This window comes from Cyanistes caeruleus, chromosome Z (assembly GCF_971803275.1).
Source record: "Cyanistes caeruleus chromosome Z, bCyaCae1.hap1.1, whole genome shotgun sequence".
Classification (NCBI taxonomy): domain Eukaryota; kingdom Metazoa; phylum Chordata; class Aves; order Passeriformes; family Paridae; genus Cyanistes; species Cyanistes caeruleus.
Window position 1 is genome coordinate 506,726 of NC_141732.1, and position 17,954 is coordinate 524,679.

General features: G+C 46.1%; 2 protein-coding genes across 2 annotated transcripts; one reads left to right on the forward strand and one right to left on the reverse strand.

The window, feature by feature from the left end:
* Positions 1-79: 79 nt before the first annotated feature.
* RAD17 (RAD17 checkpoint clamp loader component) lies at positions 80-14,883 on the reverse strand. Its single transcript, XM_023944844.2, has 16 exons — positions 14,556-14,883; positions 12,299-12,580; positions 11,525-11,608; positions 10,711-10,867; positions 10,087-10,223; positions 8,925-8,977; positions 8,715-8,840; positions 8,556-8,625; positions 7,863-7,974; positions 5,639-5,827; positions 5,113-5,198; positions 4,687-4,833; positions 4,125-4,271; positions 3,279-3,399; positions 2,367-2,424; positions 80-1,284 (listed from the first exon to the last, which is right to left on the reverse strand). Exons 1-16 carry the CDS (start codon positions 14,850-14,852, stop codon positions 1,089-1,091), a joined length of 2,262 nt encoding a protein of 753 aa, XP_023800612.2. The 5' UTR covers positions 14,853-14,883; the 3' UTR covers positions 80-1,088.
* AK6 (adenylate kinase 6) lies at positions 14,825-17,886 on the forward strand. Its single transcript, XM_023944743.2, has 5 exons — positions 14,825-14,942; positions 15,534-15,626; positions 16,347-16,405; positions 16,486-16,631; positions 16,764-17,886. The coding sequence occupies exons 1-5, from the start codon at positions 14,915-14,917 to the stop codon at positions 16,951-16,953; spliced, it is 516 nt and encodes a 171-aa protein (XP_023800511.1). The 5' UTR covers positions 14,825-14,914; the 3' UTR covers positions 16,954-17,886.
* The last annotated feature ends 68 nt before the right edge of the window (positions 17,887-17,954 follow it).

Genomic DNA, 17,954 nt, shown 5'->3' on the forward strand with positions numbered 1-17,954 from the left:
TTTGCTGTAATGAGTACAGGTGTAACAGAATTTTAGACTTAAGAAAGAAGTTTCCCCCTTCAAAATGAAGCAATAGCTGTTAGATGAAAAGGCTACACCTGTCCCCTGAGAGAGGACAGATCCAGACTCTTTAATAGCATTAATCCAAGGTCAGGGTGGATAAACGTGTTCTCTCTCTCTAAACTGGCCATAAGCAATACAGAAATGCAAACGTGCACCACACAAAGCTGTTTTGGTTTGACTTTTTTCCTCACTGCTGTGGTGTTACTAACCACAGCACTCGATCAGTTACCAAACACAGGATCAGTGTTTCCCCCAGCACAACTGCAAGTCAAGGGGAAAAACTGCATGGTACACATTTAACTTCCTACAAACTACAACTTCTGCTTAGTTGCTGCCTTTTCCCCTCTAAAAATTATGAAAATATCTTTCCAAGGGGAATACAAAATAATGCATGGTACAACATTAGTTCCACTTATAAAGACATGAAGATCTTATTTATGTCTTCTGTAAGTCAGAGTACAAAACGGTATTAATACAGTAGAAGTTTTCTTTACATCATCAGTATGGGACATCAGACTTTTCAGGTGTAAATTTCAGCCTCTTCTTTCCAGAAGGGCTAAACTTCCAAACAACTGTTTTTTCGAAAGAGTGAATTTGAATAAACCTTTCAAATGCTGACAACCTAAGGCACGTGTGCTCAAGAAACACGCTGCACAATTGCAAAGTATATTAAAATGTGTAAAAATAAAAATAATTTAAGACTGACACTGCTAATCTACAGTCTCTTTCCAACTGATTTCAGTCATTTATTTCTCTCTTGTTACTGCCTTAAGGCAATTTCATGGCTCAGGAGAGGCAGGAAATAGCTTGTACCTTAGCACTGGGCTCGGGCTGGCCCTGCAGAGTGAGGAGGACACCAGGAACTGTCTGGCCACTCACAGCAGGTCTGGACTGGGCTGCCAGCCCTCCTGGGCTCCCAGCCCTCGTGCATGGCTCGGCAGCAGCGCTGGGCAGAGCTCACTCTTCAGCAGTGCCTCGCAGCGCCGGGATCCACGCGGGCACGGCAGAGGGAGTGTCCTGCTCTCTCAGTCGCTGTCATACTCCTCGATCCGCAGTTCCTCCTCCTCCAGGATGGCCTGTGCTGCGATGGGCTGGGGCTGGCTGCCAGGCAGGTCGCTGCTGCTGGACTGGCTGGAGGGGAGCCCCTCGGGGTCGCCGTCGGCACCGTCCCCGTGGAGCGGCAGCCCGGGCTCCTTGTCACCCAGAGCTTCCAGCTGCAGCCTGCAAGGCACCAGCGCAGTGACCACGGGCACACGGCTGCTGCCGCTGCCAGGGCTCCAGCAGAACCCCGTTCCCTCCCACTGAGGCACTTTGGGAATGCTCACTAACACAGTTTGCTCTCCATCAGAACCCCTGAGGGAAGCAAATACCTACATTTCTCTCTCCCTACGGTTCCTGCACACTGAACAGATGGAAAAGGGTGACGGTGTTTTCAGCAGGAAGTCACCCCTCAGATCAGACATTGTGACACCCCACCAACTCATTACTGCAGATACAAAATGTCAGCAGTATCTGCAGGTATGCTGCAGGGAAACTTAAAAGGGACGAGGAAGTTACAATTAGTTTGAGAAGCTTCACACCTTGTGGGGCAGACCAGGGCGATGACAAAGAAATACAGCTCTTAGGGACACTCTCCTTCCTCCCTGACCAACAACCAACATGGCTTTTAATACAACAGCTGGGGAACAAGGGTGGTGCTTGGAAATTCACAGTTAAACTCAGCAGCAACACCAGGGACAAGTAGGAAATGCTCTGTCAGATGCCTCAACAAACTGTGTCCTGGTTGTGAGATGACAGTCTATCTCACTGCAGCTGTGACCTTGATTCTTAGCTGGAAACACACCACTTAAAGCACTTGTTAAATTCCAGAGGTATCACAGCTCTAGAAGTGTAACAGAGACTCTACTGGGGTAAATGAAGTCTCTGATGTAGAGGGCTCACAAGAGCCACAGCAGAGCTCCTCATGCCATGCCATGCCACCCCTGAGATTGCACACACAGCCTGTGAGGAGGCCACTGCAGTCTCACAGGGAAACACCCTGGGTTTTCAGCAATCAGTAGCTAGAGCCTATGAAAAACCATGCATTCCGAAAGGTTTATTTTAAGCAGCCTTATAGGCAAAACTATTACATGATTAAACCAGTGCAGCTATCTAATTTTAGATTAAATAACTCACTAAATGAACTTTTAAAAATACTTTGTCTTTGAATGTCACATCACAGACCCATGTAATGAAAGGGTTCTTCCCCTCCATACATGACACAGTCTCACTTTTTTTTAACCACAGACAGAAGTCCAGCTTACCTGCCAAAATGTCTTTTCAGTGGCAGCCTCCCCACGTCTTGGATGAAAGCAATCTGAGCTAAGAACAAAGGATCACCAGTATCATATTAGGTAGATTATAATGAACAGACAGTTGAACACAGTGGAAAACAGTGACCTTAGTCGAGTATTCCTGTATACATTTGAAATATTTTAGATACCAAAACACCATGTGTGTAACTTTTTCCTTTCCCCGAACCGTTACAGTTTACTACAATGTATTTACAGATGGCTTACACACAAAATTCCAGATCCCTGACATTCATCCCCTGTGTATTTATCATGTAGAGCTCTTATTCCACAGCCTACAAAATTCACTCATCTTGATGCCTTAGTTAAGACATGACGCTTTTTATTAAAAACCTTTAACAATAGCATAAGTGACCCAGCTCTCCAAATACTACCTTTTGCATTATGTACCACACAAAGTAGGTTTTTCTGCGTCAACTGTTTGCTAATGGATTATCTCAGATTTAACTTCCTTTTTTTAATGCACTGCAAACTTGAATTTTGCTTCTTTTATCTGTGAAAGGCTTTCTGAGGTGTTGTAAGTCTGCTGCTGTTAGTGGAATTCAGTAAGCAATGAAGACCTAATCAATATTGCCTACTTGGTTTTCCAAATCTCCTCTCATCAAATCCTCCAGCAAATATAATAAAGCCCTAAGCCTAGAGAGCACCTTAATCACTGAAGTTTGACCAACCTGCCAGGGCAGCTTTAATTTTGGCTGTGGTACTGGAAGCATCTTTGGGCATCACCTACATAACATTTACCAGCAGAATGTTTTATACTGAGGCAAAAGCATAAGCAGTATTGACCTTTCAGCTTATGAAATTGTCAGTATGTTTCAATTGCAGAAAGAGCCCAAGATCAAGAGTTACTTTGATCCACCTTACCTTGGTTTCTCATTGGGTTTGCTAACATAGCAAGATAAGGCAGCAGCTCTGTCTGAAGGCACTCGGGGGGTAAACAGAAGCTTGAAAACAGAGATTTTGCAGCAAGGCAATTTTCCTGATACTGCAAGAGTTGGGAGGGGGAAGAAACACAAGTAAAAAGCCTGGTAAACCATCATGAATGGTAGATGTTCTGTACCATAACACACAGACCTTCTTCCTGCCTGCTACACAGAGTTACTGAAAAATTAGACCAGATAAAGAAAAGGTAAGCAGTTAACATACCAATCATAAAAATGGTATGATTCTTCAACTTTGCCTTTTACTAGGCATTAAAATTTTAAAAAATAATAAAATAAAATAAAATATTCTTTGATTACAGAATTCCCAGGCCAATGCTTTTTGCCAATATATTAGTTCAAATGTAAAATCATGCCAAGACCTGCTGTATCACCTGAACAAGCTATTTCTGATAAACACATACACTATAACAGCAGAAATTTCTTACACTTATACAACAGTTCAGTGTGCTTCAAGCTGCACAAAACCAAACTCAATTCTAGAAATACTTACTAGTATTTCAATTCCAATTGTCTCTCTATTAATTTAGGATTAAGAGTCTCCCAGGAACATGTCAGCTTGGACACAGGCATCACACTTTGTCAGAGGCCTCCAATTTATTTTTACATTGAAGTAGTGATGCAAACTGCTCTTCTAGCAAGTGCTTTATAGAACCAGATTCTCTCAAAATAGGGTATTTTACAAGTTGTGATCAAATTTCATCCATACTACTCAACAGTTACGCTCTGGGGAAAAAAGAATGAAGAAAAAATGAAATCTAGGACTTACCTTCTTATTGATCAAAAACCACTGGGGTTTATGCAAGGGTCGGAACCCCATGCCCCCCTGCTGGTGGGCAAAGGCTCTGGATGTATTGGAGTGGATCACCCCTCGGGTAGCCACGGAGGCACTGTAGCTCTCCATCACAAGCCGTGTCTGAGAGAGAAATGGGGCCTTGTGTGAGCTCATTTGCACTGAAACACACTCAGGAACTGCAGTGGCACGACATGAACAGCATCTTTAAGTTTAGATTATGGCAAAGCCTGTATTGAAAGCAGCTGAGAAAAATCAAACAGCTTGTTTCCTTAGCACAAACATATTCTACTCAAAATACACTTCGTAGAGTATCCTACAAGCACTACAACCCACTGTAATAAAATGCTGACAGAAGCTGGACAGAACGTTGGCTCTGCATCTCTTCTGCAGCTGATGTACTTTAGCATTCTTTAACAGTTCATGTCACTCACACCCTAAGTTCACAGCAAACTTTCCAAAACACAGCAAAAAGTCAAGAGGCTCAATGTCAAAGTACTTAAAAACAAGTGTGGGCCTATTAAAAGATGACACTTACACTCCAGTTACTACAAAGGACATCAGCAGTGCTCAGATATTCACTGGCCCGCACAACATCATCTATATCAGAAAAGAAATCCACGTAGTTCTGGTGCAGGTATAGATTGAACAGGCTTCCAGACATATGTGATTTTTCCACAATATCCTGTCAGGAAGAAGAAAAGTTTGGATTTTACAGGTGGATAAGGAAAAGGATGCTGTGTATGAAAAGCTGTGATGCAGGTAGGCTAGGGAGCTGGAACACAAGGTCTGTGCCCTGATGCCCAGACACAAGTTGCTGGTTTGCCCCAGTGGTCCCTTCCAGATGAGTGATCCTCTAACTCTGAATGCACACCAGCTGAGACCAGTGACCAAAGCCATGTGGCTGAGTATCTGCTCCAGTCCCTCAGGACCCTCTGAACTCGTGAAGCCATTGCAGGAGTACCTCAGGCTGAATGAGCAAGGTGTCCCGGCGGTGTTTGGACAGGTGAGCAGGCAGCTGAGGGCACTCTGCTTCTGACACTGCTTCTCCTGAAAAGGATTGCACAGGCTTCAGTCTGCATGTTCAGAAATGCTGTTAGCAACTGTCAGCTACAGCAGCAGCGAAATTACAGATTCTCCATTCCCAGAGAGCCCTGGGACAGGCACAGGTACTTAATTATTATAGCCAATATCACACAGTCATCAATACCCAATTAGCTGCATTAAGTTTCAGATAAGAAATCTAATCAAATTATTTTTGCATTCCCTCACCTCATTACTTCTTCTCAGCTGTTTTTGTAATTGTGAGTTACTACTAAAATATGCACAGCCAGTGGCATTAGGGACCCTGATTTAGCAGATTTTATATGACTGTTACTGACCAAACACCCCAGACAGAGGCCATCCAAAGCCTTACTTTAGCAACTCCAGCTAGTAGCAGCTGACATGCTTTGCCCAGTGAAAGGGGGAACAAGCCAAAGTTTTCTTACTTTTGCAATAGATAATTTTTCCCAGAGCATGGAAAAGAAAAATGGATGCATCCTTGCCACCAATAGCTTGTATCTCCTGGTCTTCTGAGGTATCACATTTACTTTTCTTTCTTACTTTGGAAACTTCCTCACATTTTATTGTGGAGCTCTTCTTCTTCTTTGACCAAAATTCTTTCTCCAATGAGCAGTCTATCAATAAAATCAAAAATAAAATCAAGACACAGTGCATGATTCTGCAGAAGTTTTCTATTATGTTGCTACTAATAATGTTCTATGCGAACAAACAGTACTAATAAAAAGAACAGAACAGGCTATATAAATGGGAGCCCTATGAGAAAACTCATTTATCAGGAACACAACCCAGTCGCCTAAATTAGCATCGTTCATTACTTTCATTCCACTTCTGTCCCTTAAGCCACAGCTGAGGTACCAAGTAATTTTTTGAATAATAAACAGCTGTCTTTGAAAAAACCATTCAGGCTTATCCCTTCTAGCTCTGATGCATTCCCCACTTGACCACGTTTAGATTTTCATGTTTATAAAGCACAAGTACAAATGAATGTATGTAAATTATATTTCAGTTACATCCTGTTATTTCAGTTACATCCTGTTTACTTATCAATTTTGTCTTCTACTGCCATTAACTGTACAATAACCTCCCTGGAAAATGAAGTGGCAAAGAAAACCTTTCATTTAGGTGATTCTTCCAACTGCCTAATATCTTCCACAAAGTTTGGAGCTTCATGAAATAAAATCTTTATTCTAGTCTAAGTTAATAAACTTGAAATTTTTCACCCACAATTTCATTTTGTGGCATTTGAATGTTCCTTATTGAGCTAAGATAAATTCTCCATCAGGTATTTATTTTTCTTTTCTCCCACAATCACCGTGGATCTGTTTCACCCATTATTAGTGTTACAAAGTGAATGTATCAGTTGTGCTTGTGTAGACACACACATTCAACACACCTTACACAGCTAAAAACAAGTGCTGCATGCACAGGAGACGAGCAAGGAGAGAGGGTGTCCCCCAGACTTGCAGAGTATCACTGGCAGCATCACGTTTCACCTCACTGAAATACCTGCACAACTAAAGCTGTTCTGCTCAAACACGCTCCCAGTGTCAGAGAAAACGTGAGAGGAGAATGCTCGGTGTGCTGTGACTTCAGTGCGCGACTCCAGCAGTCCATGTACAAGAAGCTCTGAAGTCATATGCCTTTGTTTTCTCCACAGCTCTAACTCCATGGTTAAGTTAACCACGGTAACTTATTAAAAGTTTCACAGACTGGTTATTTTAACGTTATTTAGATTTTCTGGAGGATGTATCCAGCAGTGAGACACTGCATGCTTCTCTCAGGTATCACCAATCTAACATCCACTCATACTAATGGCATAATCACCACACTGAGAGCAATCCTCTGCTTTTCTGATTCACACAGAACAACCCAAGCTTGCTACACCTGAAGACATCATCAGAACAGTTGACCTTCAACATCTGCAAGTTAAAGGTAGAAACTTTACTCTCTCCCTTGTGTAATACAACTAACACTGCCCTGCTAACTTCAATATACCCTAAAATTAGAAAAGTACAACACTCCCTCTTAAAAATGGACTTGAAACTACCTTTAATCTTGTATTCCATGAGCACATTTGGTATTTGCAAAGCAAATGGGAGGAAAAAATGTATGACAGAAACATTGCCAGCTCTACCACATATAGCAGAAGACAATTGATGAGCCTGTTTCCTTAGGTCTAAGTTTAGCGTAAGTGATGTCACCATTTTGCAGTACCGAGAATGAACAACACATGCCAGAGTACTGCTTTTAAAAATGCAACTGACAGACATTGGTTCCTTAACCATTACTGCCTTGTAAAATGCTCATAAAATAAACAGTTTAGGAAAGGCAAAAACCAAGCAATGAAAGGATCCCTTTCAAACCGAGTCGGCATCACAGAAGCTCTGAACAGCAAACACAAATAGCAAAGACATCAGGAAGAGGGTACTTGATCAAATTACATCAGCACATACACAGATGTCATGGTTTAACCCCAGCTTGCAGCAGCTGAGCCCCAGTCACGCCCCCACACACTCTGTGTTTATTCCTGCTCCACAGAAGCGTGTCAAGAATGTTTTTGCAACTCACCCACCTGTGCTGCAACTGTGCACAGAACGTGTTTTCAGCAGAAATGCTCAAAATATCACTTAATAAAACCATAATTTTTACCTTTCATAGAGGAAAACTGAAGGCTGTTTATTGCACTTCTTATGTCACCTGAACAACCTCTGCAAAGCAACTCCAGAGAAGTTCTATCAAGGGCGTAATTCTTCTCTCTGTTCTACAAGGAAAACCAGCATTAAAGCAATAGAAGTGCAAGAAAAGGACTATTTGAACATGGCTCTGGGAACCCACCTCTCACACACCTGCAACAGACACAAGAGTATCCACCGTGTGTTCAAACAGAATACTGTGACCTTTAAAGCACACTGTCACAATTTACACAACAATATTAAAGAGAAAATACACATAACTCCTTGCAAGGTGTGACTCAATATGATACTTGTAATCAAAACAGGTCAGGGATAATACAGGATTTAGGTTCATGACCTCTTCTGGCCAGTTGGATATGTGAAAGATTGTATCTCTTCCTATTATTTGTTTCATTTATACAGTTGTTCTAATAACCAGAAGAATTTTCAGGAGCAACTTTGTAGACTCAGACCAGTGATCAAGTGAAACTCATCTTAAAAACAAGGTGTCTTTTCAGCTTGTTCCTTGTTTTTTGTTGTTGTCGGGGAAAATGTTTTTTGCCTTGGGGAGATGAAGGGTTCTGCTTTCAAAGATCAAGTACAGTAACAAAAAACCCATTTTTTATATGGTCCTAGCACTGCACAGAAATTATGAGCTTCAGCAACTTACCATACTGGCTTCTGCTGCAGCTATTCGATTCAGAACTTTCATCATATTTGTTGGTGCAACAGGCTTGAAACTGTTGAATTCCATTAAAAAAAAAAACCAACATTAGTTTCTAACCTCTCAGTTGTTTGAACCATGTTTTAATGAGGTAGAAGATCTTACCTAATACTGTTTATACACAACTCCTCTACAATTTCTGCAGGGAATAGTGACCTCTGGCTGCTGTCTCCACTGAAGTTATCTGAGATTATAAAGACAAGGGGGCACCTACTCCTACGAACAAAACTCCTGCATTGCAAAACAGCAAAATGTGATGAACTCCAGCTTTGCAAGTTGCTAAAGCTCATAATTAACAACTTGTTTGCCACTGACCTGAGGATTTCATGTAGACTGCCAGGGTCTCGGTAGAATTGGTTCGGGATGTCCTGCCCAAAACAAAGAGCTGCTGTCATTACATTCAGATGTAAAACTCTCCTGCACAGACTGATTGTCATGGCACTCTACATTGCCACGTAGTTTTAGCTCCGGGTTTGCTTGCTGTCAGCTACATTTAGAACACAGCTAGAGACAGACAGAGGAGCAGCAGGGGAAACAAGCCCAGTGCACAGGATGTCTCATTATGGAAAACCATCATCTGCAATGAAGCGTTTTCTTGCTGTCCCAGTTTCCTAAGACACAGCCCTGGGTGATCACACAGCCTGGGAACAAGAGTTTTGCCCAGAGGACAAACACTCCAGGAAGCAGCTCCCTTGGGGAGGAGGGCAGGATACCCACGTGAGGTGTGACAGGACCTGCACAAGAAGGTGCCTTTATAAAGACAAGTCTCATGAGATTCTGCTTCCTAAATTCTACAGTACACTGCATTACCCTACCAGAATTTCTGTCTGTTTTGGTCTTGAAAGTTTACAGACAATCTGACTACCAGTTTCTAAAATTTCTCTCAGGAAAAGAATTGAAAAGTTCAGAAAGAAACTGCTATTGAAACACACTTCTACACAAATACAAATAAAGACTTGTCCTGTACCTGCCCACAAACCCTCAGCTTACACTTCTGCCCTCAACACCACCACCTGTGTAAAAGCAGGGAGAAAGTGCTAAAGTTTCAACTGTTCCTGCTTGTCTTCGTTCTCATGTGTCCCCTACACTCTCCTGCATCATTGAATAACAGGAATAGTGGTGTGCTTGCCACCCCTCCTGTTTATACACATATGTATTTCCAGAAACTTAATCATCCAGAAACATGGGAATGACTTCTCAGTATTGTTTGCTCTACTTTTTGATATTCTGTTCTGTACTTCTGTGCTCAGACCAGACTCCCATTTCTGCCTGACTACTTGCTTCTGTGGCATAACTAACTACAGGTAGGATGTGTCTCTGGACTGCTGCAGAGACACAAAATGTAGTGAAGATCTCATCTGCAGTAAAGCAGACTAACTCTGGCAAACACCATTTAAGTATCTGAAGCTAGTCAGCACGTCAATATTGCAACAAAATGTACTGTTTTAAACACAACATTTCACAAGTTTTCACTTACTTCAATAAGAATAAGCTTTTTATCATTTTCTGAGGACTCCCCAAGCATCTGAAGTTTGTTATACTTATTTGCTCTTAATAGAAAATCTTGAAAGAGAGCTGCTTGGGCCTGACTCGGAAACGTATGAAAATTTGAGTCTGAAAAAGAAAACTAATTAAAAATATGTATTCTATATTACACCAAGTAAAATATAAATACCCACATGAACTAATACCCACCCATGCTATTTTCTGACAGCAGCAATGAACAAGCTCTTTGGCAAACATATGACAAACACAGGAGAATTTTTAAAGGGGTGTAATTCAACTGAGGACCCAGACAAAGACACTTACCTATTTTCATTTATTTTGTTCAAATTACATCCAGGCTATTACAGAGCTCTCTATTCTGTATTTGAATTGTCAATTATTTTGGACTAAAGACTGTAAAAAAGCCCAAAACCTTTTCCAGATAAAAGCAACAGAAAGATTCTCATTGAACACTAAGGAATGGATTTACATGGATGTAGATCTGCTTTCATATGTGACAGACAGAAACAAAGCAAAAATACAAGATCAAAAACCCACAAAAGTAACTGGAGGGGGGAAAAGAAAAGGTAAAAATAAAATCCTTCAACATACTTACCATGGCCAAACATATTTCTCAAGTCTTCCTTTGTGAAGTCTAAAGAGAGTGGATTGGTCCATTCTTGCACCTGAAGGCCAAGATCTCTGGCTAGAATTTGCAGAGTCGCAGTTTTTCCACAGCCAGGAGGGCCAGTCAGCAGCAAGACAGAGCCACCCTGCCACAGAGATACAAAACATGATCACAAATGTGATAAATAAAGACTGACAGTTGGCTAAGGATGAATACTGGTTGAATTTCTCCTGCAGTTTCTCTGGTAATTATCCTCTCTCCCAGTGAAACCCCAGTTACACATTCTGTGCTGTAAATTTACCTGCTGCATACTCAGAGAACCAGGCCAGGACTCTGAGAGCCTTGCTCTGCTCCCAGTGCCTCTGGTAAATAAACTGCATGTGATTGCCAACACGACATTCAACTGGAGAGCCAGCTCTAGTAAGCAAGGCTGGCAATTTGTGTCTCAGAACACTTCTTATCAGCCAAGATTAACAACATCCTCACCTTCCTTACACCAACTCAGTGCAGCTGGAAATTTGTCAAGAGACTTAAAAATTAACTTGGCAGAGATAAAATGCAGCTTCAAACACATACTGAGGAGTTGTGATTTATGACTGGATGCCAGAAAACAGTATTTCTGAGCAAAACCAGAATCCACCACTTAGGAGCATAAGTCCAAATTAAATGTACAAGCTCCAACCTATGTTCTTAGGGTATTTCCTACAATGCAGAAGCTACAGAATTGCTATCTCTCTCAGTTCTCTGAACCTGAAATTGCATCCAGCTCAATAGTATGGTTTGATGATTTTAGCAAGTTTACCTGCTTTGGCTGCCTCTGAACTATGTGTTTTTTTAACCAGGTTTCAACTTCCTCAATCTTCTTCTTTTGCACAGCAAGGTCATTCTGAAACAAGATTAAAATATGTGAAAGTTATATACTGAACTCTTGGTTTCTAATGATGAAATTAAAGAATAGAATAAACGCTGGGTAAAATATCAGGAGACATGCTGGTGTGTGCTTCCGTTACGTGTGTGCTCTGCAGAAGCAGTGCCACAGCTAAGGATGACAATCTCATCCTGTTTCCTCAAACAATCAGTTTTCCATCCTTTGTAGTCGGGAAATAATGAGTTATTTATTATTCTTTAAGTGATAACACGTCAGTCGTGTCTGTGTCAGGATACCTCATAGCTACTGCTGGAGATAGTCTTTTTTACCTTCTTTACTCTAGTACTGCTGAGGTTTTTTGGAACTTGTGCAAATCCCACATAGCTGGCTTGGAGTACTGGATGTACTAGAATTCAGTCACAGGTTCAGGAGTTTACAGGTGGACTGACAGGAAACATCTCCTGTGCAGGAAGCTGCTCAGGAAGCCTGGGGGAACGTGCATCTCCTACAGACAGAGCTGCCTGGGGTGTGGCTTCGTGCACTGGCTGGCAGTGAATCGATCAGCACTGACAGTGAATCAGTGACCCATAACCCCTGTGCTTTAGCAGACAGGGCATGGTGAGAGCCTGGCTGCTGCAGGCTGTGGACAGAAGCACAACGTGTCCCAGCGGTGTCCCCACTAGATGGGCACTGCAGGAGCTCGCACACCTGGCTTTCAGGTCGGTATCTCTCCACCCACGGCAGCTCCTCCCGGGCCTGGCTCCGGCTCCGCCCAGGCCGGGCACAGGGCGGGTCCGCAGCGCACGGCTTGGCTCTTTTCCTGGGAGGAGCCGTGGCTCTGCTCTTCTCTGCCGCGGGGCTCGGGTCTCTCTGCTTCTGCCGACGGCCCCTGCCAGAGCCGCCCCTCAGCGCCTTCACAGCAACCGCACACGGGGCAATGCCTGGGCTTCCGAAGAACTCATCAAACGGCTGTGACAGCCAGTCTGTCACCTGCAGAAACACAAACATCTAGGAGAATGCAGCGCTCTCCTCCCCTCCGCTGGGCATGGCTGTCTGTAGAAAATGGGAGATTTTTATCAAATTTATCAAATGTACATTGCCCCATGCCTGGCAGTGCCCAAGGCCAGGCTGGACGGGGCTTGGAGAAACATGGGACAGTGGAAGGCGTCCCTGCCATGGCTGGGGTGGGGCTGGATGGTTTTAGGGTTGTCCCAAGTACAACTGGTCTGGGGTTCCACGGTTGTTCTGTGTTAAAAAAAAGGCTGCATTATTGTGCCAGGAGTATTTGGCAGCGAACTGGCAAATCAGAACAAGTTGAGAACTCCACAAATGCACATCCAACCTAAAGAATCAAAACAGAATGAAAAAGCACTGTCAGCTTACTCAGACCACTTTTACATGATGGCAATGTTCACACTGTCTCTGTGCAGTGTTCAGTATGTGGCACTTTTTGCCCCCTTTTTAAAAATATATACAGCACAACCATTTGTGCATAAAGGTTAGGAAGAGATGGCAGAGGACAGTTATTGAGGCAGCACAGTAAAATCAGGGAGTGTTTGCTGCTCTGCACAGCTTGGGCTGAACCAGAGCCCATGCCAAGACAAGCAACACTGCTGGCAACAGCACCGGGATTTAATTCTGGATTTGAGGAACACCCTGCTGGGACGGGGCGGCAGACTCACCCCCAAGTAACAGCACAGGGGTCCTGTGGCAGCCCCTCGGTGTGGGACATGTGAGAGCAGACACAGCATCCCCCGAAAGGGCTGTGAAAACTCTAAACCAGCACTGCAGAGTGCTGGCAGACAGGACACTCAGAGCTGGATGTAGCAGGAGGCTCTGCCTGCAATGGGCTCAAACAGCTCCAGCAAGGCCCTGCTTGCAAAGTCCTCACTGGGAAATGCAGGAGGGTTGTCATGCTGCTTTTGGGGTGAATAATGCTGAAACCAGGCTGACTCCTCCATCCCAAAGTTCAACAGCCTGAGAGGGAGCTGAAGCTGGTCAAATGCCCAGAGAAAGGAACAACCAAGTGCCAGCACTGAAAGCTTCTGCAGAGCTGCTGAGTTGGCAGTGCCTGGGCACATCTGACTGACAGGGCAGCACTTCAGACCACAAAAGCCCCGTCCCAGATTTTAAAGGCAGCATCTCCTGACATTTCCCTCCTTGGTGGGTGTGGGGATTCCTTCTGGAGTGGAGATGATGTGATCTCAAGGTCACTGCCTGAGGCTGAGCCAAACACACACAGCTTGGGTGAGTACTGGTAACCCCCATTCTGTAATTGTTTTTGCTGGCTTTAATACAATTGCCTCAGTGTTAAGAACCACAGAATCATTTAAGCTGGAAAGCACCTCCAATATATATTTCCCCTGTTCATAAAGCATATTCACATTTCAGCTGTTGTTCCACAACAGCAGTGGTTATAGTGCCTTGGTTATAGTGCCTGTACTGTGTAGTGAGTAAGACTGATTAAAATCTCTTTCTCCAATCATTATCAAGTACACTCGCATAAAGACATCTGGTTTGGCAGCCTCGATCCTGCAGGACAAGGCTGTGTGAGGCTCAGTGACATCTGCACAATGCTGTCCACACCAGCCACCGACCAGCTCTGGGGCTGGCACCGGACCCAGCTGCACCCAGAGCCGTCTCTGAGGGGTTTGGAAAGCGGGGGCTGTGGGGCGGTTTGCGGGGCTACAGGAGGTTCTGGGGTTCCTCCTGCACCTTCTCGGACACCTCGCACCGTGCCCGGCACCGTTACTGTCACACACACCGACTTTAGGCCGGATTTGCGCAGCCACCCGCGATGCCCCCGTCAAAGGGGAGGGTCGCTTCAAGTGACACCAAACCAAATCTCTCTTTAGTAAAAGTCAGAACAACCCCCAGTGAAAAAGGACAAGAGGCCTTGAGACTACTTGAGACAGAGACCACGGAGGAACGACCGGGCCGCCGAGAGCCCCTTGCTCGCACCCACCTCCGCCGGCCTTCCTGGGCCGCTGCCAGACATCCTCGGCCGGGGGAGCCCTCCCACTGCCCCCGCTGGGCCCAGGGGGAGATCCGACGTCGGGGCCTGGGACTCGGTGCTCCGGGGGGGAGGGAGAGCCGCGGTGTGGCTCGGTGCCCCGGGACGCGGTGCCCGGCGGTCTCGGGGAGCTCTCGGGGCTCCACTCCCGGCGCGGCCGCGTCCCCTCACACGGCGCCTTGGGCGGGGTCCTTCCTGGCCGCCGGCTCTTAGGTGTCCGCGCCGCGCCGGGCAGCGCGGTGACGCCATCGGCGCGCGCGGCGGCGGCGGAGGCCCCCGCGCACGTGTCTCCAAGGCGACGGGCGGCGGCCATGAGGAGGCCGAACCTGCTGATCACCGGTGGGCACCGGGGGGGCACCGCGGGGCACGGCACGGCACAGCACGGCCCACACCGCAGACCGGGCTGCTGTGGGGTCCAGGCCCGGGGTGATGTGGGGTGTGAGGTCCAGGCCTGGGCTCACTGGGGACCTCTGGCCTTGGCCCAGCCCGAGGTGATTCGAGGTGGGGTCCCAGCATGGAGGGATTTGGGGTTTGTGACCCCGGCCCCATCACAGCCCGGGGTGGTTTAGGTTGTGAGGCAGCAGCCTGGCTGATCTGGGGTGTGCGGTCCCAGGGCGGGGAGGTTTTGCAGCTCCACTCCCTCATGAGAACGTGGGCTCCCCTGTGTCACCTGCGGGTTTTCAAATGTATGGAGATTGCCCTTCGAACCCTCGCGGTGTGAATGACTTTCCTGCACACAGTCAGAGTTCTCCCCCTGTTTTCCTGTTTCGCTCTCCTCCCGTTTCTCTTTGTCCTGCACCTCTTCGTCCCTTTTTCATCCCGTGACCTCTGCAGTGTGGGCTTTCAAAAGGTTCCAGTTCTCCTGGTGAGGGGTGTTGGAGGGGACCTGCGAGCTCTCCCCTTACCTTGTGCTGTGGGTTTGGTCTCCAGGCACGCCGGGAGTTGGGAAAACCACGCTGGGAAAGGAGCTGGCATCCAGAGCTGGGCTGAGCTACATCAACGTGGGGGACCTGGCCAAGGAAGGTGCTGTGTCACAGCAGTCCCCTGAGCACGGGGACATGCTCGTGTGGCCCTGCTGGGGGTGTCTGGTGCACTGGGAGTCCCTGCACACCTGTCTGGGACAGCTGGGGGACTCACCTGGGCAGGAGAAGGCTCTGGAAGAGCTCAGAGCCCCTTCCAGGGCCTGAAGGGGCTTCAGGAGAGCTGGAGAGGGACTGGGGACAAGGGATGGAGGGCCAGGAGCCAGGGAATGGCTGCCAGTGGCAGAGGGCAGGGCTGGGTGGGATCCTGGGCAGCAATTGTTCCCTGGCAGGGTGGGCAGGCCCTGGCACAGGGTGCCCAGAGCAGCTGGGGCTGCCCCTGGATCCCTGGCAGTGCCCAAGGCCAGGCTGGACATTGGGGCTGGCAGCTCCTGGGACACTGCGAGCTGGCCCTGCCGTGCCTGGGGTGGCACTGGGGGGGCTCTGGGGTCCCTTCCAACCCAAACTATTCCAGGATTCTGTGTATTAAATCAATTTCCTTCAGTAGGCATGTCTGTAGCAGCATACCTGGTGCAAAGTAATAAATAACAAAGTTACCCTTACATGGATTTGTAAACACTTCCATGCCATGTTCCCTGCCCTGAACTCCGCCTTTTGCCTGCAATCTCCTGAGACAAATACAACAGTGTAAATTAATTGTGGTAAATGAATTGTGGTAACTCCTCTGCCACCCACCAACCGTCCGGGGCTCTGTGTGCTGCAGGAGAGCTGTATGAAGGCTTTGATGAGGAATACGAGTGCCCCATTTTGGATGAAGACAGGGTAAGTGCGGCCCCAGGCCCTCCCCGCTGTGCTCTGGCTGTGCAGTGCCAGGGGAGCCTGCCCTCGGTGTCGCTGTGCAGGTGATCGATGAGCTGGAGGACAGGATGAGCGAGGGAGGGGTGATTGTGGATTACCACGGCTGTGACTTCTTCCCCGAGCGCTGGTTCCACATCGTCTTTGTGCTTCGCACGGACAACTCCTGCCTGTACGACAGGCTGGAGAGCAGGTGTGCCACTGGGGTGGGCAGCCAGCAAGGGGCTGCTGTGGGGCTTTCCGAGGGCAGAAATCACTGAGCCTCAAACAGACACCGCTGCTTGCTCTGTGCCTCAGACTGTCTCTTGGTGCTCTTGTTCTCTAGGGGCTACACGGGGAAGAAGCTGCAGGACAACATTCAGTGTGAAATTTTTCAGACTCTGTATGAGGAAGCTGTGTTGTCATATAAAAGGGAAATTGTACACCAATTACCCAGCAACACTCCAGAGGACCTAGAGAGAAATTTGGATCAGATTATGCAATGGATTGAGCAATGGATGAAGGACAACAACTGACTTTTGGTGAAGCAGTAACTGCTGGATCTCTTCTTGGGAGGGAGGGTTTAATAAATTATATTCATAATTATTGTATTATAAATGAACGTGAGTTTTGCTGTAGCTGTCTGGGGGGGTGGAGGAAAGTTCAGAGGAGCCAGCTTGTGATGATTTATAACAGCACCCTGAGAAGCAGCAGAACTGATACAAGTGACTGAAAGGATGGAAATGAGGCGATTGCCCTGAGTAGCAGAAGTTGTGTTCAGTAACTGAGAATTCTTTGGACCTTAAAATTAAAAGCAAACCATGAATTCCCTGTAAGAAAACGGTAAAATCCTGATAACAAGTGGCAGTTGAGGCAAATTTGATTTCCAGAGGGTGGAACAGTATCCAGGAAAGGAGTTTGTTTTATGTTGAGTTGAGAGACTGAAACCTGCAGTGCTCCACTGTGAGGGTAATGCAGAGTGAGAGAGTTTGGTACAGGGTAAGGTGAGTCCTTTGCTTTGGAGGGAAAAGAAGTGATGTGAGAGTTATTTTAAAATGATTGCACAGAGATTTGGAGGTTTGTTCCTGTGTAAGGAAACACTGGGTATGTGAGCACTGGCCTGGAGTGTTTAACAATAAACTTTATTTTTCCTTTTTTCTCTGTCTTCCCATCTCCTGTCCCGGTTATGGAATGTATGCATCTCTGCAAGATTACCCAGGAAATGCTTCACTTGTCAGGCTGGACTTGCAGTGGTCCAAAACGTGGTCACAGATAATAAAACACTGTCGGGGATCTGTTCTGATTGCTGTTAAAGCCTGGGCCCCAGGGGGGCAGGGCTGCACAAGGAAGAGAAAACCTTTCTTGTTTTGTTTGCTTGGAAAGACAGCCTTGTGAGGGACTGTAGGGAGTGCTTGCTTATAAGCCTTTTACATACATGAGTTTGTACAATAAAACAACTTTATTGAAAATTTCTCTTGTGAAGAGTGTTGTTGTTACGCGTTTTAACTTTTTTATTCCAGATTTGCTATTGGGTTGA